This window comes from Octopus bimaculoides, chromosome 20, assembly GCF_046866305.1.
Source record: "Octopus bimaculoides isolate indiv1 chromosome 20, ASM4686630v1, whole genome shotgun sequence".
NCBI lineage: Eukaryota > Metazoa > Mollusca > Cephalopoda > Octopoda > Octopodidae > Octopus > Octopus bimaculoides.
The window spans coordinates 8,779,314-8,804,664 of NC_142947.1; the positions used below are offsets into that span (position 1 = coordinate 8,779,314).

The following is a 25,351-nucleotide window of genomic DNA, read 5'->3' on the forward strand; positions in this document are numbered from 1 at the left end:
GAGTAAACGCATGTTATAACTGCATACTTTTATTCCGACATATGTTTCGAAGAATTACAATTTATGCGATCCATAGGAATCGGCGATGTTAAAAATGTAAACTTCTCCTCAGGGAAATGTATGGGAACCAGCTTAAACGTAAGACAGTATATATATGTTTTGCAAACAACTTGCACATGTAAGTGCTACCAGTCGAGAGCTTCACATACCGGAAGCCAGCAAGTGCATGGGGTCATCAGGAGAGAATGCGTGCCATTTCGGACCCTACCTCCCAATGGCATCAATGCACACTGGCTGCCCCCACTTGCTAGACCAATTATATATGTGTGTATATATATATATAGATATATATTAGATTTTGTCCCTAATATTATTATATATATATATATATATATATATATATATGGAAATGTGCTGTGCGTGAGAAGACCCGGCAAGCCAAGTGAGATCGTTGCCAGGGCCCCTGGACTGGCTCTTGTGCGGGTGACACATAAGATGTACCATCCTGAGCATGACCGTTGCCAGTACCGCGTGACTGGCCTTGTAGGGTTTTCGAGCGAGATCATTGCCAGTGCCCCTGGACTGGCTCTTGTGCGGGTGGCACATAAAAGACACCATTTCGAGCGTGGCCGTTTTCGTGCGGGTGACACGTAAAAGCACCCACTACACTCTCTGAGTGGTTGGCATTAGGAAGGGCATCCAGCTGTAGAAACTCTGCCAAATTAGATTGGAGCCTGGTGTTGCCATCCGGTTTCACCAGTCCTCAGTCAGGTCGTCCAACCCATGCTAGCATGGAAAGCGGACGTTAAACGATGATGATATATATGGGATGGGGAAGAGAGATAAAAACTGAACACACCAAAGCAAGCAATGAAATTATTTTTATTCACATATAATGTAGGGTATATAAAGATCATGTATGCAAAAATATATTCATAAATACATGTGTATGTGCATGTTTGCATGTGTGTGTGTGTGTGTTTGTGTGTGTGTGTGTACATATATATATATATGCATTTATCGACATGTATGTGTGTGTGCTTGTGTATATATGTATATGTATGTGTGTATGTATGTATATGTGTGCACGTGCATTATTCTTCTGGATCTTTATCTTTATTTATTGCTTTGTAAGTGCCTTCGTGTACCTCTTTGCTGGCAGCCAGTAAATATTTGCTCTGCTTCTGTTTCACTGTAAGAAAATAAGAACAAACAAACACATATAGACAGCACTGTTTTGGTGAAGGCCCAACATTTCGCTCAGACAAACTATATATGGACCAAACTACAAGGAGCTCTGACAATACGACATGCTAACAATGTGTGAATATTAAGGCAGTGGTTTCCATCTGGGAATAATTCCTTTACAGATGTATTTTGTTAAGAAAGCATAATAAAGTGCAGGTGTGGCTGTGTGGTAAGAAGCTTGCTTCCCAACCACATGGTTCTGGGTTCACATGGTACCTTCTACTATAGCCTCAGGCTGACCAAGGCCTTGTGAGTGAATTTGGTTGACAGAAACTGAAAGAAGCCTGTCATATATATGCATAAATGTAACTATGTGTGTGTCTTTGTGTCTGTGTTTGCCTCCTATTACCACTTGACAACTGATGCTGGTGTCTTTATGTCTACGTAACTTAGTGGTTCAGCAAAAATGACCGATAGAGTAAGTAGCATGCTTATAAAAATAAGTACTGAGTTCAATACATTCAACTGAAAATTCTTGAAGGTGGTGCCCCAGCATGGCCGCAGTCTAGTGACTGAAACAGGTAAAAGGCAAAAAGTATACCCAGGGCTGGCTCAAGGTACCAGCAACTCAAGCAGTCACCTGAGGTGCCATGTGGCTAGGGGGTGCCAAGGAAGGCGTGACAAAAACAAGGACATTTCCATGACTGTCAGCTTGTACACGTTGAAGTTCAGCTTGCCTGGGGTGCCAGCAGCCCTAGGGCCAGCCCAGGGTATACCTCAGAACTAGACAAAGTGAAATTGTCCCAGAAGTGACCACAAAAGCAGCCACTTCTGGGGAAACTAAATTTTGTCCCGCTTTTGATCCATTGTAATTGTATGTTTAACAACATTGGACCATCATGGAGGATTTTATTGTATTATGCTACAGAGAACACTGTCATTGTCATCATCATCATCGTTGTTTAATGTCTGTTTTCCATGTTGGCATGGGTTGGATGGTTTGATTTGACAGGTGTTTGCAAGGCCAAGAACCACCCCAGGCTCCATTGTCTGTTTTAGCATGGTGTCTTCAGCTGGGTGCCCTTCTTAGCACCAACCACTTTACAAAATGTACTGGGTGCTTTTTCTGTGACTCCAACACCAGTGCTTTTTATGTAGCCCCATCATCAATAGGGCCACTGTTGTGTGTGTGTGGTGTGAAGGCATATGGTCTAATGGCTAGAGTGTTGCATTCATGATTGGGTGAAGAGGGTTTCAATTCCCAGATCAGTGCAGTGAACAAAAATACATTAAGGTAGTCTGTTTGACTGTTCTTACACCTGCCGACTTTGCTGGTCAGTTTTGCATATTTCCTCCTCATGATGTGGTTAATGAAATAAGAACCAGACAAAGCACTAGGGACAGTATAATAATCGATTATAAAGCCTCCGAAGGTGGTGCCCCAGCATGGCCACAGTCCAGGGACTGAAACCGATGAAAGATTAAAATTCATGAAACAAAATAAATTTGGTAAAAAATCCTTGGAACTGAACAGAACCTCTTTCTCTAAGGAGTTCTTTCTGGACATCTGGAAGCAGGAAATTATGGATCAAATCTCCCACTATCTCTTCACTTTCAAGTTCAGTGCGTCTGCAGAGATAAAAAAAGGGTTCTTGTTAGCATCATCATCATCATCCACATCTACCTTCTCTTCCTTCTCCTCCTCCTCATCATCATTATCATCATCATCATCTATATGTGTGTGTGTATACATATGCATATAATAACATATACTATATATACATATTATATACATACATTTACAAAACCTACATATATATACAGATATTTTCAAAATGTAACCACATGTGAATCGTTGGCAATTTTCTTCTTCCATCTTCCTTTCTATTGAACTTTCCTCTGTTTCCGAAGAAGAGCATTCGCTCGAAACATTAAATCAACTTTCTTTCCTTCCCTGAGCATCTGCTAATACTTTACATGTACCACATCCTCACATTGTTGTGTTTTTTATGTGTTTGTTCTTCGTTTTTGGATTTACAGATATATATATATATATATACGCACACATGCATATGCATACATACATACATACATATATACATACATACAACACACACTTCAGCATATTTACACACCTCAGCACACTACATCAACACAACTACTTATATTTATATATATATACATATTGTGTGTGTGTGTGTGTGTGTGTGTGCGTGCAAGTTAACTATGCTACACAACTATGCCAACACAGCTAAACACCAACAACTACATCCTATACTCACTTGTCTTCCATTTCATATGCCATGTCACAAACCTTCTCAGCCAGTTCTTGTATTTCCTTGCGAGACATGATCTCTGCAGTTTCTTCTAAGGAACTCATGATTATATCTTCAAGATAGGCATCAATGCTCACCTGGTGGACCTTGATTACCTGTTGGCAGGTAGAAAGGAAAAAATGCAATATTAGTAGTTGCAGTGGCAGTAGTGGTGGTGGTGATGGTTGTAGTAAATGCGGTGGTACGAGGGTGTGTGTGTGTGTGTGTCTGTGGGGGTGATGTGGGTGGGTGGATGGGTGGGTGTCACAGGCTTCCACGCTTCTTCTGCCTACCAAATTCACTCACAAGGCATTCATTGGTCAGCCCATGACTACAGTAGAAGATATTTGTTTAAGATACCATGCAGTGGGACTGAACCCAAAACCACTTGGTTGTGAAGTGTGAAGTGAATATCTTATCTACACAACCATTTGGTATCAAAATGGTCCAGGTTTCAATTCAGTCCGGCAGCACTGGTCAGAACAACATTTACAAATAAGTGATCTGCATGTACAATGGCTTGACCCAGAAACTTAAACAGGCCTAAAAAAATACTGAAGTTGATTAGAACTCAAAAACATAAGTGACTTTACATACGAATCTGTGTGGGTGAGGTTTTTGACAATCTTATCTATGTAGCCATCTTCATTTTTTTAAACCCCTGATCCTGCAATAAATCACGAAACAGCCCACTTACCTGCTTGAATATTTCATCTGATTCACGCCGCATTCTCTCCTCAAGTTGTCGTCTCCCACTCTCTTCTGCTTCCCTCATTCTTCGTTTGCGTTCTGCAAGAATGGAAAAGGCTTTGATCTTCCGTTCCTCTTGCATGCGAATGAGTTCTTTGCTTAAGAAGTCAAACATGTTCCCTATGGTGTGACCTTCTACTTGGCTCATGACGCTGTCTATCAAGTTTTCCTACAAAGGCAGAAGAAAGAAGAAACAAATATGGTGTGAAATTATTTCTTTTGAAGATGTGTCCAGTTTGTAAGAAGCCAACTGGAATTGGTCTCTCATAAACAAGCCTCTACATCAGAGGTTCCCAAACTTTTTCAGGTTGCCACCCCCTTAGCACCCAGGCCACATTCCTAGAGCCCCACCCTGACTAACCATCACAAACATAGACCCCTTTCTAAAGCAAATTCAAATCAACAGTATTTCACAAATAAATCTTAACCTAATCAACTCATTATTTTGTTGTTTTTACATCCATCGTCCCCTTTCGGCTGCCCCATTACCGGTCCCCACTTTTCTTCAGCCCCCCTACTTCACCCCATTTAGATCTTTCCACCACCCTCAGAGGGGCAGTATATCTACTTTAAGGAAACGCTGCTCTAACACCAGTAAAAAAAAAATGACCAGTGATGGTCATTGCAGGACTATTTTTGATCATAGATCTGATCGATCAGAGCCAACCTGGGGCTAAACAGCAGCAGCAACATCAACAACAACAACAACAACATACCTGGTGGTCATACACAAACTTCTGTCTTTGCAAGTTTAGCGTAGCTTCCCGTTGTAGGTCTTTGATCCGCTGTTTGTCTTCTTGGAGGGCGTGTGTTGACTGTAGCTCCATGATCAAGTCAATTCGTTCATTTTTACCATCCATCATCTGAAAATAGTCATAGCCATATGAACATCTGCTAGAAATAGCAGCCAAATTTTTCTCAGTTCTTTCCCTACTGTCTTTGAAATGAAAAGTAATAGAATAAAAGAACTACAGAACCGTAAAGAATGCTGGTGGGTTTTTGTCAAAATGGGTTGAGACATCATCACACAAAACTATTTCCCCACCCAGCAAACACCTCTGGATAATACGAAGAGTTCTGGTTGCAGCCACTTACCATTTTGTGGGTAGCCCTCCCTCTTAGTAATTGCTGCAGGAAGATAACGGCCAGCTCTCTGTCTTCATCTTGCTGGAAAATAACGAAGAAGGAACTAAAAACAGCATCCGTAAGGGAAACACCTACGATTACTTATTTAAATTTTTTTATGTCATCAAAAACAAACCAAAACAATTATTTTAGTAACCTTCAGAAATTCCATAAATTTGCTTGAAATAACAGCCAAATTCCTACCTAAATTTCTACCCTTGTACCACTTAAGACATCACTCTTATCTACATGGTATCCACAAAGTCTGGGTACATGGGGATTAACACATACTTTAAGAAATTATTATTTCTTATATTTAATTGTTTATGTTATGATTTTATTTACTCCGTGTACTCAGACTTTGTGGACACCCTGTATAATAATAAACGTGAAATTCTGTACGTCTGGGATCCTTGTATCTCGGTCTACTTTTGCTCTACATAGACATATTTTACCTTTTTGGAATCAAGATGATCTTGGGATTGAAACTCTGCCCTTCATTTGGTTCTTCAACATCCAGCACTGGGATCTGATTTAAAAGCATTTGGGTTGCTATTTCTAGCAGGTAAAGTTTGGCTGATTCATGCCATCTTGGTGGCGTTTGTCAAATTGACGTCAGAGATCAAGGGGGCAATAAGTGATATTTACTTCATTAACTTTACGTCGAGATAAGAACTTTAGGACAAATTGGCCAACAGTTGGAATTCAACTTGGGACTGGAACAATAGAATGATTGCATTCCAGAATTAATTCTCATCAGTCCTTAACCTCTGATCAAACACCACCAGGGCATATAGTCATTATAGACATATTATAGTCATGCTATTTAGCTCACTTTAATTTTAGGCTACAGACTCAATTAGCACCCTGTAGGAGCTAGCCTTAAAGTCCGCATGGAATGCAGTTTTTAAGTTGTTAAGTAATGAAGGATATATTCAAGATGTACTGAGGTGTATTCAGGCAATGATGAACGATGTAGGTAGTTGATCTTCAAAAAGCAACAGCCAAATAACTCATTGATTAGATAACACCCTACCATTTTAAAGAAGGAAGGGCCCCCCCCACCTCCTTATATTATATCATCTCAGATGTACACCCATGTTTGAATAAAAGGACAAAGTGGGCATGAACAGAACTACTACTACTACTACTACTACTACCACAACCCCACCCCACCCCACCACAACCAATACTTCTATTACTACAACAACAGCAGCTACAACAACCATTTCCACGATTGCCACAAACAGTCATCCATTACTAACCTTCCTTATTGGTATAACCGAGGGGGTGGCTGGCCGTGGGGGTGGTTTAATCACTTTCTGCAAGTACTTCAATGGTTTCTTCACCGGCTTTCCTTGTGTCTTTGCAGCTTTCAGTTTCTGAAGAGGCAGAAGAGGAGTGAGCTGAGACATTCATCCAGTTTCTCAGACTATAATGCGTCTGCGTGCAGTGTGTGTGTGTGTGTGTGTGTGTGCATCTGTATCATTGAACTTTCATCATCATTATCATCATCAACGTTGTCATCATGCATGCTTACATATATATATATATATATATATATATACATATATACATATATATATACATATATATATATATATGTATATGCATACATATATGTATATATATATATATATATATATATATATATATATATATATGCATGCATACATACATGCATGTATGTATAATTATACAAGCCTTAATTAAAGAGTTCATTACACATCTCACCTCGTGTATCTCTTCTAGGTAAAATTCTCGTTTGTACCTTCGTTTCACATAAGTTCCAATCTTCTTGTTTTTTTCTGTTGGAATTTTGATCACAGGGTGGGTGACATGTATGGGGAGTGAGGATTCCAGCTCCAGTAGACCTGAAGAATATTGATAAATTATTATTTATATTTACATCATTATTATTATTATTATAATTGTGTTTTGCCTGAGCTTTAATTTATACATGCTGCTGCATCCAAGTCTTAACTGGAGACATCAAGGGACAACGAATTTGTGTCTCTGAAGAAACGCAAAATTTTGTCTGTCTGTCTGTCTGGGACCCCTGTATATCAGTCTACATTTGCTCTACATAGACATATTATACCTTTTTGGAATCAGGATGATCCTGGGATTGAAACTCTGCCCTTCATTTGGTTCTTGAACATCCAGCATTGGGATCTGATTTTAAAGCATTTGGGTTGCTAATTCTAGCATGTAAAGTTTGGCTGCTTCATGTCATCTTGGCTGGCATCACACACATACATACACACTTATATACGTACACACACATACATACATACATACATACATACATACATACACACACACATACATACATACATACATACATACATACATATATATATATACATACATTCACACTTGTCTGATAGTTTATCAACTCCTAAAAGTATCTTGACAACAAGAAACCTTTCAATTTGAATATTAAATACATCTGACTTACCATCGTAGGTGGACAGGTAGGAACTATTCACAATATACTTGTCCTGCATCTCATCGGGGTACACTCCGTTACGTGTCAATGGAGCAAAACAGTTTGAGCCATAATCCGCATAGTCTCTGATGATGTCACGTCTTTGATATTTTTTGCCGACTTGCGTTGTTCTCTTTTGTAGTTTTCTAAGGTCTGTTGGGGGAGAAAGTTACATGGAAAACGTGTCATTGACATTTTTACAAATAATACATTTCTAAATCTCTCAGAGAGATTTATGCAGTAGTGATACGGTGAAGTGGTTGTATGCTGTCAACTTAACGTGACAGTCCCCTGAAGGTAATAATACTACTGTTGGTTAGACCTAGGAAGCTGCACTGCTTTCTGTTGCCCTTGACACAATTCCTGTGTCCTTATGTTTACAAGGGGGAGACAAGCACCTCCACCCAGCTAAGCCTGCATCTAGAGACATGTTTATATCTCCGGTAACTTAGTGGTTCAGCATAAGAGAATGATAAAATAAGTACTGCGGTTGAGTTGTTGAATTAAAACCCTTCAAGGCAATGCTCCAGCATGGTCGCAGTTCCATGACTGAAACATCTAAACAATATAAACTAAAAGACAAAGTGGAAATACCTTTGACGTGATCCAGCCTAATTTTTCGGAATAATTTCTTCTTTTGTTTCTGTTTCGCTGCCCTGTAATATCAAAGACAGAGAGAAAACAAGGCTTTAATTTAGATAAGCCAACGAGGGAATTTCTATGCAGTCATTTGAGTTGCTAGAAATAGAAGTCAAATCTCCCTAAAAATACACCCTATTGTAAGAAAAAAATGCACGGGTGCATTAGATAACATTATATGGTTTTAGATACCTGTTAAATATATTACAAGGTCATGGGTGGAGTGTGTTTGATCATTAAATGGCATTTATTTATTTGCATATCTCCGTATATGTATGTGTGTGTGTGAATGAGAAGAGAAGGAGAAAGACAAAGAGAAGGTTGAGCATTTCATATTGGAAGCCAGGGAAACAGATCTATAATAGAGATATACAGAGAAAAATATGGGAAGACAGACAAAGGAAACGTTAGAGCAATTGTAAAGAAAAAAAAAGAAGACTTTTCCCATACCAGATTTTATCAAGTCTTTTCTTGTTGATATCTTGCTGTTTCTCCTCTCTTTCCTTTAACAGTTTCTTCAGAACTTCCAGATGTTTGCCCTGAAGTCTGGCAACCAATGTGAAAAGTTTAGTGAATGATTATCAACAACATTGATGAAACGGACAGCGTTAATGTTCTATCAACTTTATGAGATGCGTAAGGATATTGTATCTGCAGATTCATTATTTAAGCAGAATGGTATACATATAATTTTCCTGTACCTTGTGTGTGAGTTCCAAGGATGTTTATGATTGGTCATTCCAAGCACAGAATCTTGTAAACAGTGTTATTCGATTGAGGGATTTGTTTTTTTGAAGTGACTTAAAAGATGGGAATGTGTTTGTAAGGTCAGCATTACCTGACACCTTTGGGTCTTCTTGACACCAATACCTCTCATACCCTCGATGTATATATGTGTGTGTATGTATGTGTGTGTGTGAATGAAGAAGTTGGTGTTTGTCTCCATTTTGGATTATATATACACACAGACATACATACATATGTACAAAGAGAGGAAAAGTGAGAAAGCCTGTAGGAAGATAGACAGATAGAGAAGCAGAAAAAAGGTGAAAGCAAGAGAGAAAGAGGCTGGCAAGTGATAGAACAGAGATGATAGATCTTTTATGGAAAAAAAAAAAAGAAAAACAAACATCAAAAGGTCTCCTTGAGCCATTAAACAAAGACCCCAAAATATTAAAAGCAGCCAATATGATGTAAGTCTGGATTTCAAATCACAGCAAAAAAAACAAAAGAAAGAATAATTTAAGGGTTTGTTTGCTTACACTTCAATGGCTTTCTCTCGGATGAGCCATTCCTTGAGCTCCATAGCTTCCATCATCTTCCTTCGTTTCTCAATTTGGGTTGGATCGCTTAGAGAGGGCAAATTCTTCTCCCATTCTCGTTTTGCACGTGCCCTTTCTATCATTTCAACTTCGGCAAGTCCTGCTGGTAGGCCCTGATCTAAATAGATGCAGAAATATGCTAATGACAGTTAATAGTTGAGAAATTGCCAGCACAGATTTCGCTTACAATGATGGGTGGTCCGGTTGGTCAGATCAATGGAACATTCTGCTCATGAAAATAACATGCATGTGACTGAGTATCTCACAGATGCACATACCCTTAATGTAGTTCTCAGGGAGATTAAGTGTGAAACAAAATGTGACAAGTCAGGCCCTTTGAATTTCAGGTACAACTCATTTTTGCAAGCTGAGTAGAGAGAAGCAACATGAAATAAAGTATCTTGCTCAAGGGCATAAAGCACCACTGGGTATTGAACTCATGGCCTCGTGATCATAAGCCGAATATCCAAACCACTAAGCCACGTGTGAAATAAAAGTAGAACAAATATTTGTTCCCAGTTTGTCTGTAGATGTTTATCTTAGTTAATCTACATGTGAAGGCAATGTGGCCAAGTGGTTTAGGTGGTTGCACTCGCAATTGCAAGATCACGGTTTCACTTTCTAGTCCAGGTGGTCTCTTGAGTTCTTGAGCAAAATGTGTTGTTTCATGTTACTCTAGTCCACTCAGCTGTAAATAAGTGTCATCATCATCATCATCATCATCATCGTTTAACGTCCACTTTCCATGCTAGCATGGGTTGGACGATTTTGCTTTCGCTTGCCCCAACAGGCCTTCGCAAGCCGAGTTTCGTGTCCAAGCTATTTACCACACAGCCACTCCTGTACCTGTGGGAAATGAAAAATTATTATTGCAACATAGTAGTGGAGATTTGTGCACTGAAAAACCTCACTTACCCCAGCACAGTGTAGCCAAAGTGAGGATTTCCGGCTGTGATCCAGGTCTAACCACATATTCAGGGCTGTAGGGATCAGTTTGCACATCAGCATCACGATAATCGGTTTGCACTTGAACATGTTTTGCCATGGGGGTTGCATATTTGATCTCTTCAAATTCCGACTCAGGAAGGAAGAATTTACTAGGTCTGAAAGAGATAAAATTGACTTTTGTAATATTAGCAAACTTGTTCATTTAGAAAATCTAGAGATGGAAGCAGCATTTGTACTGAGAAGTAATGTTCAGCCCCATTTAAACATGAGTGTACTGTAGGAACAGACAACACTGCTATTTCAACCCCAGGAGGATATTTCCTCCGGCTGACTATTCAGTGCACTTCACACTTGATATATATTGCAAATGGGGAGAGAACTCTCAACTAACCTAGCTCAGAGACCACCATATCATGTGACTTTGATCTTATTAGATCATTTATCAGTGGTGAATACCTGTCTGCTAGACATAGCAGTAGTCTAGCCCAGCTTGCAATATATAAAAGTCACAGTCGCTGGTTTTGCAACTAGCAAACTAGTTTGTTAAGAAAATCTATTGTAATGTAATTCATCATCATCATCGTTGTTTAACGTCCGTTTTTCCATGTGGTTAATAATTCTAGATACTATAAGCTCCATGAGTCACTGTCCAAAACCATCCTTGATGGGAGGTGTGTGGGGAAGAGAGAGCAAGGGGCTGTCGAAGACATTTGTGGATTGATGACATCAAAGAATGGACTGGAAACAAAAGCTTGGTCGAAAACATGAATACAAATTTCAGGCCTAGTGTCTTTAGTAGAAAAGATTATTATCATCATCATCACCATCATCATCATCATGATTATTATTATTATTATTATTAGTAGTAGTAGTAGTAGTAGTAGTAGTAGTAATATTCAATTCTGTAGGCTTCCAAAATTATTCTTGAGAGTGTGTGTGTGTGTGTAAGTGTGTGTGTGTGTGTATGGGCTAGCCAACTGAGATGTCAAAATAAGATAAGACAAAAGAAAGGCAAAATAATATATGGCATTCCACTCACCTGGCAGAAGTAAAGATTATTTCTGCAGTTGCAGGAAACAGAAACGGTATAAGGGGTCTGCAAAAGCAAACAGAGAAACAAACAATGAGTGCGGATGCCCTAAAATGGTTCAGAAATGGTAAGGAATTTCTAATGGAAATGGGAATCATTATCATTGCTGTCAAGGTACTTACTTATATCCCTATGTTCAATCATCCTTGAAATAAGCACCACATTCAAGGTACATATATCTCAATGTCCAGTTCAACTTGGAGTAGGTACCCTGTTCAAGGTACTTACATATTTATATCTCTATGTTCAATCATCCTTGGATTAAGTACCATATTCAGGGTACATATATCTCAATGTCTGATCCACCATGTTCGGAGTACTTATATTACTATGTTGAAGATTATGTGGTGGGTGAAAAATTACCATTCTTACCTGTGAAAGAATTTCCATCGATCAGCTCCTTGTACTTGTGGTTCTGGGTCTCTGTAAATAAGACATGAAATGCTTACATCAATAAACAAGTCTGGAAACAGTCATTTCTGGTGAATATTATGCTAGTACTGGCTGGCCCCATGCTGTCAAAAATGACAGCTAATTGTTGTATTTTATACATAAATATGGATGGTAAATCAAATTCATACGCCTGTCAATGTTATCTGGTGGTTGTCTTTTGAGATATCACATTGATCATCATTTGTTACCGAAAGAATGGTGGTTCACACATACATTCACATACTTCCTCGGTACACGCACACACATACACGCATATACTCACACAGAGTTGAAACACTATTATTTTTCTTCTCAGCGTTGAATGTTCACCATCCCGCTTCCATTGCATGCACGCACACACACACACACATACAAACATTCACATATTTCCCTTTTACATACACACACATATTACTCACAGTTTGCCATCACCCCTTCCTTCCTTATTCATCTATCACCCCCCTTCCTTCCTTATTCAGCTATCACCCCCTTCCTTTCTCATTCATATGTTGTGATGGAGAAAACACAAGAGTATTATAATAGGTAAGTAACACAGGTTTCAAACTTTGGCACAAGGTCGGCAAGTTCAAGGAGAATGGGTAAGTTGATTATATCAGTCCCTAGTTCTCAGCTGGTGCTTATTTGAAGGAAGGGAGGAGCACTCCGTTTGTTACGATGACGAGGGTCCAAGCTGATATGATCAACGGAACAGCTTGCTCGTGAAATTAACGTGCAAGTGGCTGAGCATTCCACAGACACATGTACCATGAACGTAGTTCTCAGGGAGGTTCAGCGTGACACAGAGTGTGACAAGGCTGGCCCTTTGAAATACAGGTACAACTAATTTCTGCCAGCTGAGTGGACTGGAGTAATGTGAAATAAAGTGTCTTGCTCAAGGACACAACGCATCGCCGGGAATTGAACTCACGACCTTACTATCATAAGCCGAATGCCCTAACTACTAAGCCACATGCTTTTGGTGCTTATTTAATCAACCCTGAAAGGGACGAAAGGTATTTGAACCCGGAATACTGCTAAACATTTTTCCCATTGCACTAATTAATCTACCAGCTCTTTGCCTTAATTATGCTCGTATAATAATGACAATTATAATAACGATAATGAAATAAATGAAAATTTACCTGTTCTGGATACCACTCCACTGCCTCGGTATAAATAGAGGGATTGGGTCCATTGTTTCATACTGTATCGTGCGATGTGGATAGTGACGCATCTCGCTGTACATATTAGGGAAGTTTGGTACGGATTTCTGCCAAATACGAAACAAACAAAATATATGCTCCTGTGTGTCTGAGTTTATATTTGTTTACACGCAAGCACTCAAGCATCCACACACTCGTACACACACACACACATTCACATAGACATGGACACACACACACGTGCATACACACACACACGCACTTGCACACATTCTTTTTTACTCTAGGCACAGGGCCCGAAATTTCATGGGGATGCGGGGGGGGGGGGCAGTCGATTAGACTCAGTACACAACTGGTACTTAATTCATCAACCCTGAAAGGAAGAAAAGCAAAGTCGACTTCGGCGGAATTTGAACTCAGAATGTAAAGACAAATGAAATACCACTAAGCATTTCGCCCTGTGTGCTAACATTTCTGCCAGCTCACCATCTTACACACACACACACACACATTGTAGAGTGGCTGTCCTTTTGGAAATGATAGACAAGGGTTCTGCAATTTTTTGCAGGACAACCTGTACTGTTTAGAAAATTACTATTTTCAAATCTCACAACGTGAGATATTCAGCAACAGTACTTTGGAGTAAAGATTGTTTGCCAACATAACATGGCAGTCCTGGTTTAGGATGAATGTTGCTGTAATTTAGCCCGAGGAGACATTGTCTCCAGCTGGTTGTACAACACGATCTGTGTCCTTATATGTTCGAACAAGGGAGTCTTGAGGGAATTTTGAGCTGAGTGCGGATGCTAGAAAGAATGATAAAGCTAGATGATGCCAACTAATTGTGGTGAACATATAGGGAATATCATGATGTTGTCTGCTATCGCAAACTATCTCGTCCAGCAGAAGTAAGTGCAGTTTTCATTTGCTTCAGAATGAAGTCCAGTGCTGACGGCATTTGCCATCAGTGTGTTGGGTGTCTGTGTGTATTCTGTGTAAATATACTCACCAGTTTAGAGTCTGTGAAGAAGGATTTGTACAGCGACTTCTTGTGGTCCTTCTCGCCACTGACTGTGAAAACTGGGTCTGTGGAAATGGCAGCAATAAAATCACAAATAAAATGATGATGATGACGATAATGATGATGATGATGGTGATGGTGATGATGACAGTGATGATGATGGTGGTGGTGACGTTCCTTTCCACTACAGATACAAGGAATGAAATTTTGGGGGAGAGGGGGGCACCGGTCAATTACATCGACCGCAGTCTTAAACATGTACTTATTTCCTCAAGCCCGTGTGGATGAAAGGCACATTCAAACTTGGCAAAATTTGAACCCAGAATGTAAGGATAAATGAAATGCCTGTAAGCATTTCAGCTGGTATGCTAATGTTTCTTATTTCTTTATTGCCCACAAGGGGCTACACACAGAGGGGACAAACAAGGACAGACAAACGGGTTAAGTCGATTACATCGACTCCAGTATGTAACTGGTACTTAAATTATCGACCCCGAAAGGATGAAAGGCAAAGTCGACCTCGGCGGAATTTGAACTCAGAACGTAACGGCAGACGAAATACTGCTAAGCATTTCGCCCGGCATGCTAATGTTTCTCCCAGCTTGCAGCCTTGATGATAATAATACTCTTACTTGTTTCAGTCATTTGACTGCGGCCATGCTGGAGCACCGCCTTTAGTCAAGCAAATCGACCCCAGGACGTATTCTTTGTAAGCCTAGCACTTATTTCTAGTTATTCTAGAATGGGCGTGGTGCTAACCATCATCATCATCAACAACAACAGCAGCAGTAGCTACAGCAAAGTATTGGGTTGGTGCATAATTATTGCGGCTTTTTTTCAACAAAAAACAATAGCAATATTTAACCAAAACATCTTTAAATGACGGTCTGATCGTCTGCCAAGCAAATGGAAACAGTAATTGAAATAGATGGTGAATATGCTCCGGAATAATCATTTAAAGATGCTTTTGTTACATGTTGTTATTGTTTTTGTTGAATAAAATTTGTTGTAAAAAAAAAAAAAAGCCGCAATAATTATGCACCAGCCCAATTAATACTTACCATATATATTGTCGTGCGGTCGGGCTTCTTCGGTGACCACCAGACGTTCTTTTAGTACGTGCCTCGACATTTTTGTAGGTAATGAAGTCAACGCTTTCTATATAATAATAATAATATGTTTGATGAGTGCTAACGCATGAAACTCTCCGACCTTGAATCACCCTGTTGCTTCTGTTAAATATTAATAGAAAATATATATATGTATTGTAATAGATTTATGTTTGTATGATGACTGTATGCAAGAACGTACGTATTTATCACTGGATGTGTGGTGTGTGTGTGTGTATGTTTTTTGGTAAATTCTCACTATATATATATGTTTGTGTAAGTGTGTGTATTGTCGTCGGATAGGATGCAGATGGAATACACGGAAACAGAAGAAAAAAAAGTTTATGATAGTTGCTGTGGTTACAAGACAAGGGGAAACAACTCTAATGCGACTACGACAATCGCTATCTGTAATTACGAAACCATGAGGTTTGTGAGCAACAACGTATTTTTCTCACCTTTAATCAGTGTGCCGTGCCCCGCGCCCTAGCGTGAATGTATATGCACCTATGTATGTACGTACATATTTATTTATGTATGTATGTATGTATGTATGATGGTGTATGTATGTCTCTTCTATGTTTTAACTATTATAAATCTTCCGCTGAGGAGGGAGCCGGTTTCCAACAAAGATACAAGGCTCCATCTTTGGGATGTAGTTAACAAAAACAAATTCACATTTGGAACTTGAGAAAAGTCTTGCATATTTTTGTTGTTCCACTCACAGATTGCACTTGTAATGTACGAATTAGCCGGACGATTTCTCTTTCTGAAAATCCCAGTTTATCCAGATTCTCCTTTAAGCATTTATTAACAAAACCCAGGGCTCTGATTATTAATGAATAAAGAAATCACTGCTTGAAGGGCAAAAATTGTCTGCATTCTGTCACATTCACCATGTCCGAAATTATGGTATTTGATCCGCAGGCTTGAAGTCATGTGACTGAGCTTCTTACTCCCGGGCCAAATTATCACCGACGAAGCAATTGGATGTAAAAGAATATTATTCATGTCTATCGACTCATTAGACCTGTATGACCATCACTGTCAATTACCCTGTTTCTATTTCTTTATTATCTTTTTTTTTGTGTGTGTGTGTGACCATGGACAATGGAACCTCCAATGGCTTATAAAGCCGGCAAATAACTTACACTTTTTTGTTGGAAATGTGGCATTCATTTCCATGTATTAGCCATCGAGTGTTCGTTCATTGCGTACTTTTATGTGCTTTGTGAAGCCATATCAGCTGCAAAGTCCCGTACCGCATAAGTTACATAATGGATCAGCTGTTACAAATTGTTTGTATACAACCTGAGGCCTGTCAGCGTGTTTGCATTGATTACTTCTGAGGCTAGCTCTGGAAATGCAAACTTGTCCTCATTTATCTCACTCAAAGCACACGTGTGTGTGTGTGTGTACGATAGGTTTCTTTCAGTGTCCGTCTATCAAATCCGCTCAAAAGGCTTTGGTCTGCCCGAGGCTTAAATAGAAGACACTTGCCCAAGGTGCCACGCAGTGGGACTGAATCTAGAACCACATGGTTGGGAAGCAAGCTTCATATCACACAGCTTCGCCTCCGCCTCCATTTAGTTTAGTTTGGGCAAAAACCTCATAATGCGTTCTTAAAAGACTGGAGTCGATATAATGGACTAACTCCTCCTCTCAAATTTCTGGCCTTGTGCCTTTAGTAGAAAGGATTATTGTTATTATTATTCTTTTCTGTACAAGGCCCGAAATCTTTGGGGAGGGGGGCAGTCAATTAGATCGACCCCAGTACGCAAGTGGTACTTAATTTATCGATCTCCGAAAGGATGAAAGGCAAAGTCGACCTCGGTGGAATTTGAACTCAGAACATAAAGACAGACGAAATACTGCTAAGCATTTCGCCCGGCATGTTAACGATTCTACCAGCTCACCGCTTTAGGATTATTATTATTATTATTATTAGCGAGCTGGCAGAATTGTTAACACATCAGAATCAGTAATACGCCATGCAAAATGCTTAGTGGTAATTCCATCGAGGTCTACTTTGTCTTTCATCCTTTCGGGGTCGGTAAATTAAGTACCAGTCAAATACTGGGATTCAATGTGAATAAATAAATAAATATACTCCAGTTTCAAAGATAGAATTTGAAGAAACGAATAAAGAAATCGTTACTAATTCATTATGCGTGAATTTATAGCATTTTGCCGAAGAGGCTAGAGGTTATGCGATTGAATCTCTTACTCCTGGGCCAATTTATCATCGCCATAGCAACTACAAGTAAAGGGACGTTATTCGTGTCAGCTGGCCTTGGAATTATTTCCCCTTGGATTTTTATTTAATGAGTACTCCGTCGCCGTATCTGTTGATACGTTGTGTGGCATTAATCATCATACATACACAGGTGTAGTTTCGTCTTACTTCCGATTGCGTTTGCTTCGTTCGTCCATTCTTGTTCCTGCCTGTCTGTGTGCCTGCTTCTTCCTGTTTTCTGCCAGTATCTGCAATACTCACACAGACACATATTCATACACACTCGTACACATTATTCGAGGAACTACTTTTACTTGTCAAGTCAACGAACGTCACGTGAACACCGACGAATTTCTTTTAACCTTCACTCAGAGAACACTCTGGCCTCACCGACATTTCACAGAGCTGCTGTAAAGTTGAAGAAGAAAAAGAGGAAAAAAAGGTATGGCTAGCTGCCCATCACCAACGTCCCCGACATCATCATCACCGCCAATAGCAGCATCAGATGCCAACCTGACACACAAGACCAGAGTCGTTTGCCTGGCGGACGAAGAGGACGCAGTTTCGAAGCACCGTCTTGATGCGTTGCCGTCACAGAATGCCATCGCTGGATGCCAGCCACGGGTTCGCGCCCCTCTATCGACTATAAACTACGACAGGTCAGAGTCAAAGATCGCGGAGACTACTTCTACAGCCAGACGTGAGTTGAATGTTGATTGTAGTCGCCACGATAATACTAGTAGTAGCAGCAACACCAGTAGTAGTCGTTATTGCAACAATATGAACAACAGCGCCAGTAATAACAATAATATTAATGGTGGTGGTGGTGGTGGTGGCGGCAATGATAATATTTGTAGTAGTGGTAGTGGTAGTAGTAGTAGTAGTAGTAATGGTAGAAATATTAGCAGTGTTAATGTTGCTGTCGCTGATGAATGCAGTAATAGCAGAGAAGAGATTGAGGTTTCGAGCTCAACTTTACCCGCTTCGCCATCGGTTGTTGTTGTTGTTGTCGACGAGAGAATATCAACAACAAACAGACGAGCGTTAACAGCATCAACAACAACAACCACAACAACGACGACAGCAGTTGCAGCAGCAACAACGACAGTAGCCTCAACAACAACAACAGCAGCAGCTCCATTACCAACAACAACATCGACAACAGTGGTAGCAGCAAATGAAGATAACCCAATGACGACGACGTTGGCGGCGACGACGATGACTACTACAATAGCGACTAGTTCGAGCCCATCTCGCCGTGTTAGCCCAGTTCCTTCGCTCGATCTACGAAGCCACCACGAAGATACGGTCACGCGTCGTCCACCTTCCCAGAGCGACACGAGTGCCACACCGACCACAACTCCGACGGCGGCGATAATGAGGACGCCACCGTCGCCTCGCTCGACAGTGATTCTGCCTCTGCCCAGGGTGACCGTTACCTCGCCCTCGGATCTCTGCCCGCCAAACCCCACGTCGACCGTGCAGATAGAGTCTCAGAGTCAACAGACACCGCCCTCGCCTACGCTGCCACAACATCCCAGGTCCGTGGTCATCGTTCCATTTCCTACGACCCTTTCGACGGCTACCCAGCTCAGCCTCAACACGATGGAACCACCGCCGCCGCTGCCTATGGACACGTCTGCCTTGCCACCGCCGCCTCCCTACGAAGGGTTCATCAAGGATGACGACGGCGACGGTGGGAACAATAGCGTCAACGGAATCCGCCGCACGCCCGATGGCTACGGGCTCGCTCACCTGGATAATTTACCGTCCTACGCCGTAGCCACCGACCTGCCCACCTATGAAGAGGCCGAAATAGCCAAAGCTAATGAAATGCGTGAGAATCGAGACCGGACACACGGTACCAACGGCGCGCAGGTGCCACCTACGGGCCAACAGCAACAACAACAGCAGCAGCACATGAATTACCCCGAAGACGAAAGAGTTCCGAGTTATGATCCCTATCACCTGACCGGGGTGTCTCTCGGCACCGACTGGATCTTCCTCTGTACGTTTGCCATCTCATTCTTGTTTAACTGGCTCGGCTTCCTCATCTCCCTGTGTATCACCAACACGGTAGCTGGTCGTTGTGGTGCTCTGTCCGGTCTTGGTTTGTCACTGGTCAAGTGGGTGGTGATAATGAAACACAACACGATGGCCCAGGGCTTCATGCAAGGTGATTCCTGGGTCTGGTGGATCCTCATGATCTGTGGTTTTCTCCTGTTCCTCAGAGGATGTATTCAATACGTCAACATGAAATATGAATGGAGAAGGATTTTCGTCCGACTTCAACAAATGTATTTTTCCTGAATAACCTTCACCTCGCCCTCGTCCCAAAAATTCAAAATAGAAGGGAAAAAAATCATTTATATATATATATATATATATATTGTCGTCTGGGGAGAGTCATACTGCTTTAATATCTAACACACTCGCTGGTTCAGTTTCCACTCATTTATTATTTATATTTTTTTCGCTGCTTATGCAACTATCCATTGACAAGGTTGCAAAAGCAACGAAAATCTTGGAAAGGTAAAAATATAAATAATAGACGGGTGGAAATTGAACCGGTGAGTGCGTTAGATATTAAGGCGGTATGACTTTCTTCCCAGACACAACAGATTTTGTTTCAACTCACGAATTCACATCAAGAATCTCGCAAACCAGATACAAAAAAGAAATTATATATATATATATAACACAAGAACATTTTGGGGACAGCAGACTGTAACACAAACAATACTGATTGATTCATTAATTAATTATCAAGCTGTGGGGTAATAATAATTTATTTCATTTGTTTACCTTCGTTGTTTAATTTTTTTTTTTTTAAATATTTTTGTTTTGACATTGTTGATTGGAACAAAGAAGAAACAACAGCACACATTAACCTTTCACCTTTCTACAATTGAATTTTGCACTACTTAATACTGTGTTCTAACATGATTATCAAATTATTATTATTATTATTATTATTATTATTATTATTATTATTATTATTATTATTATTGTTATTATTGTTGTTGTTGTTGTTGTTATTCGCGTACTTGGGATTTGATATAATTCAACTATACCTTTCCCCCCGCCTCACCCGAAATTTGAGTTTTTGTGTCTGTTAGAAAAATCATCAACAACAACAACAACAAACCAAACAAAACAATATTATCAATCGTTAGGGCGTCGAACAAAATGCCTTGTGGTGTTTAGTTACGGTTATTTACGCTCTGAGTTCAAATTTTACCTAGTCGACTTTTGACTTTTGACTTTCATCCTTTCCGGGGGTCAAGGAAATAAGTATCAAGTCAAGTGCTGGGGGTCGACAGTGTCGACTAACACTCCCTTCTCTGAAAAACTACTGGCCCTGCGCCAAAATTTTAAACCATTATTATTATTATTATTATTATTATTATTATTATTATTATCATATACGAGATACGGTAGTGTGTTGGACTTAATGCTTGTTTTTTGTCATTCTTTTTGTCTCTGTGCATTCTCAGTTTAAAACGAGAAAAAAAAAAGAACTGAGGCTCAATTTTATCTTTAATTCATTTTTAATACCCCCCCCCCCTCGCTCCGCCCTTACCCCCCCCCCTCGCTCCGCCCTTACCCTGCCGTTTCGTGGGTCGAGAAAATAAGAATAACATCATTTCAGTGAAATACATCTATCCCCCCCCACATACATACCCCCCCCCCCCCCGATAATTTGTAACCTTGGCTGAGGCGTTATACAAAAAAAAAAAAAATGCCTTATGGTGTTTTAAAGATTCAAGCCATTACGTTCTGAGTTCAAATCACACAGTGGTCAACTGTGATAAAATAACGTACCAGTGAAGTACTGGTACTGGCTTCAGTTTTACCTGATGCTACAGTATCCCCTACTATTTGAGGCCTTGTTTGTGCCTGTGTTAATTATATAAACCAATGTTTGTCAGCAGGAATGGATGACCGGATGCACAACAAAAGGCACTGCAGTTACGTAATTATGTCCCTTCCTTTTCTGACTTCAAATCCTGCTGGGGTTGGCGATGGGGGATTACCTTTTTCTTTTTTTTCTCTTTTTTTTTCTCCATGTTTGGTCGATGAAATTGTCAAGTACTGGAAGAGGTGATGGGGGGGGGGGGAGAAGAGTATAGTCTACTATTATATTATATAACAATATAATAATTGACTAGACACTTCTCCTTCCCCCACTGCTCAAAAAAAAAAAAAAAAAAGAGATTGTGAACTTAGCTGAAGGAAGCGATTAATAAAAAGTCTTGCAGCAATCAACATTTGCCTCCTACCCTCTTCTTTTTTTTTTTTAATTACCCCCTACCAAATATATCAAAAAGGCAGCGAGCTGGCAAAATTGTTAGAACATCGGATAAAATACTTAGCCCCATTCCTTTCAGTTTTTTAAAATTTTCTGAGTTCAAATTCTAGCAAAGCTTACTTTGCTTTGCATTCTTTCAGGGGCAATATAAAAAAGGCAAAACAAGTCCTGAGATTGATAGTATGGGCTTCCTTCTCCCCTTAAAATTCTTGGCCTTGTGTCACGCCAGGCAAAATGCTAAGCGACATTTCGTTCATTCTTACGTTCTGATTTCAAATTCCACCGTGGTCAACTTTGCCTTTGATCCTTTCGGAGTCAATGAAATAACTACCAGTAAAACACTGGGGTCAATGCAATCGACTAGTCCCCTCCCCGCAAATTTCAGGCCTTGTGCCTTTAGTAGAAAGGATTCTTCTTCTTCTTCTTATTATTATTGTGAAGGCAGCAGGCTGGCAGAATTGTTAGCACACTGGACGGAATGTTTAGCAGTACTTCGCCCATCACTATGTTCTGAGTTCAAATTCCGCCAAGGTCGACTTTGCTTTTCATCTTTTCAGGGTCGATAAATTAAGTACCAGTGAAACACTGGGGGGGGGGGGGGGTGATGTAATCAACTTAATCCCCCTCCCCCAAGCTGCCCTTATGGAAAAAAATTTGAAATCATTATTATTATTATTATTATTATTATAAGAGTGGCAAACTGACAGAATCATTAGCATATTGGGCAAAATGCTTCGTGGGCTTTCCTTTGGCACTTTACATTCTGAGTTCAAATTTTGTCAAGGCCAACTTTGCCTTTCATCCTTTCAGGGTCAGTAAAATAAGAACCAGTTTAGCACTAGAGTTGATGTACTCAACTAACCCCCTCAAAATTTTCTGGCCTTGTGCCAAAATTTGGAAACCATTATTAAAGCACTGGACAAAATGTTTTGCAGTGTCTCAGTTTTTTTTTTAACAATTTGCATTCAAATTTCACCCTAGGTCAGCTTTGTCTTTTATCCTTTCAGGTTTTTGAAAAAATAAAATACTAGTTAAGTCCAGGGTTAGATATAAACAACTAACTCCTTCCCTTTAAAATTGCTGGCCTTGTGCCCTAAATTAAAATCAGTTATTAGCGCTAACGAGGGCAGTTAAAGCATTGGCTAAACCACATTGCAGCATTATATGTTATGCTAAAATCTTGTTGAGATAGACTCTACCTTTCATCTTTCTAGGGTTGATAGAATAAAGGAGCAGAACTGGAGTCAATGTTATCGACCATTCACCCGCCACACCCATAAGAAAAAAAATTACACAATTTCTTGGCTGGCCTTTGTTAGAAATTATTTAAGAGCTGACAGATATTTAGAGCATCATCAGGACTGTTGTTGTTGGCACTCGGTCGCTTACGACATCGAGGGTTCCAGTTGATCTGATCAACGGAACAGCCTGCTCATGAAATTAACGTGCAAGTGGCTGAGCACTCCACAGACACGTGTACCCTTAATGTAGTTCTTGGGGATATTCAGCGTGACACACAGTGTGACAAGGCTGGCCCTTTGAAATACAGGCACAACAGAAACAGGAAGTAAGGGTGAGAGAAAGTTGTGGTGGAAGAGTACAGCAGGTTTTGCCACCATCCCCTGCCGGAGCCTCGTGGAGCTTTAGGTGTTTTCGCTCAATAAACACTCACAACGCCCGGTCTGGGAATCGAAACCACGAGTCCACTGCCCTAACCACTGGGCCATTGCGCCTCCTATCATCAGGACTGGTGCCTTGTAAAATTCAATTTCTCTTTACACCAAGTGTGGGTGAAATACCTTTTTAATACCAGGGGTGAATTGCCTGTCCACAAGAACCTGTGGCAGGGTTGCATCTATGTTGGATATAATGAAATAAAAAAAATAAGAAATGATGAATATTGATGAATATTTAATGTGCCTGCGTTTGTCACACCCGCTCCCTCACCACTTGATAACCAGTGTTGGTTTGTTTATATCCCTGTAACTAAGTGGTTCACCGAAAGACACTGATAGAATGAGTACCAGACTTGGAAAGTAGCCTAAATACTGGGATCAGTACGTTTGACTACGGCAGTGCTCCAGCATGGACATGGACCAGTGATTAAAACCAGTGAAAAGGAAAAAGAAGTAAAACAAAAAAAAAACAACAAAAAAAACAAAATCAAAAGAAAAAAAGAATTCATGAAATATGCAAGGGAGACCTGTCGACCATTTCATTCCGAATTAAGAGTAAGTTGAAGTTTGTTATTTGGTTTTGCTTGGTAAATTTTGCTTTTGTGACTTGCGTTGGAGAATGAAAATTTATCCATTTCTCTGCCAAAAATATAGCTGCTTCATCAATTCCACTGTTATCAACTCAGAAGAATTTCAGATTTATTTGTACTTGAGGAAACCGGCTTAGGTTCCCCTCCATCTTACTGCTTGTACACACTATCCCATCTGTTCACCTCTGCTCCAACATCTCTACAGTCTCTCCAGGTCTATTTTCATCAATCCAGCATTGACGGTTGCAACCCTGAAGTCTTACACCCAACAGATTAAGAAGGAGAGTTTCTGGTGGTGGGGGGTCTTGGTTGTTTCATGGCTTTCCAGTGACTGAAAAGAAGACAGTTGGTGTGATTGCTTGATAGGATTGTGTTATAGGGGTTTACACAGGTCATGGTGTTCCCACCAAGCAATGTAGGCAAGTGTGTGTGTATTTTTTCTCACATATGACAAACGATATAGTCTTACTGAATTAAGATATACTGGTTGTTTCATGCTCTCTCTCTCTCTCTATATATATATGTATGTACATATGTGTGTGTATATATAAATATATATATGTGTGTATATATATATATATATATATATATATATATATAAATATACACATATGCATATGTATACACACATACACATGCATATATATACACACACACACACACATATATATATATACATAGATATACATTCATATACATATGCATATATATATATATGCATATACACACATATAAATACATATATATACATATAAATATATAAACATGTATATATAGCAAATATATATACATATAAATATATAAACATGTATATATAGCAAATATATATATATAAATATATATAGATGTATGTATAAATATACATATATATAATATATATACATTCATATATATACGTATGTATGTATATATATATATATATATATATATATATATATATATAT

General features: G+C 39.8%; 3 protein-coding genes across 4 annotated transcripts in view; 2 read left to right on the forward strand and 1 right to left on the reverse strand.

Annotated features, from left to right (window-relative positions):
- The window catches only part of LOC149131586 (uncharacterized), a 79,518-nt gene that overhangs the window by 4,986 nt on the left and 49,181 nt on the right, over window positions 1-25,351 (forward strand). The gene's annotated exons all lie outside the window — the stretch shown is intronic.
- LOC106877579 (cilia- and flagella-associated protein 91) lies at window positions 865-16,940 on the reverse strand. Its single transcript, XM_014926517.3, has 18 exons — window positions 15,546-16,940; window positions 14,473-14,549; window positions 13,443-13,570; window positions 12,241-12,291; window positions 11,818-11,874; window positions 10,746-10,933; window positions 9,771-9,948; window positions 8,959-9,054; window positions 8,464-8,525; window positions 7,840-8,022; window positions 7,113-7,252; window positions 6,644-6,760; window positions 5,349-5,420; window positions 4,970-5,116; window positions 4,201-4,422; window positions 3,471-3,619; window positions 2,726-2,817; window positions 865-1,192 (listed from the first exon to the last, which is right to left on the reverse strand). Exons 1-18 carry the CDS (start codon window positions 15,613-15,615, stop codon window positions 1,095-1,097), a joined length of 2,127 nt encoding a protein of 708 aa, XP_014782003.1. The 5' UTR covers window positions 15,616-16,940; the 3' UTR covers window positions 865-1,094.
- On the forward strand, window positions 17,901-20,631 carry LOC106877578 (uncharacterized). Its single transcript, XM_014926516.3, has one exon. The coding sequence runs from the start codon at window positions 18,274-18,276 to the stop codon at window positions 20,137-20,139; it is 1,866 nt and encodes a 621-aa protein (XP_014782002.2). The 5' UTR covers window positions 17,901-18,273; the 3' UTR covers window positions 20,140-20,631.

Bases quoted from the DNA above. Each gene is read 5' to 3' on its own strand.
- LOC106877578 (XM_014926516.3), top strand. From the start codon at position 18,274: ATGGCTAGCTGCCCATCACCAACGTCCCCGACATCATCATCACCGCCA.
- LOC106877579 (XM_014926517.3), bottom strand. From the start codon at position 15,615: ATGTCGAGGCACGTACTAAAAGAACGTCTGGTGGTCACCGAAGAAGCC. The intron at 2,818-3,470 runs GTGAGTATAGGA...TTATCTCTGCAG, and splicing joins GCATATGAAATGGAAGACAA to ACGCACTGAACTTGAAAGTG. The intron at 1,193-2,725 runs GTTCTGTTCAGT...ATTTTCTTACAG, and splicing joins AGAACTCCTTAGAGAAAGAG to TGAAACAGAAGCAGAGCAAA.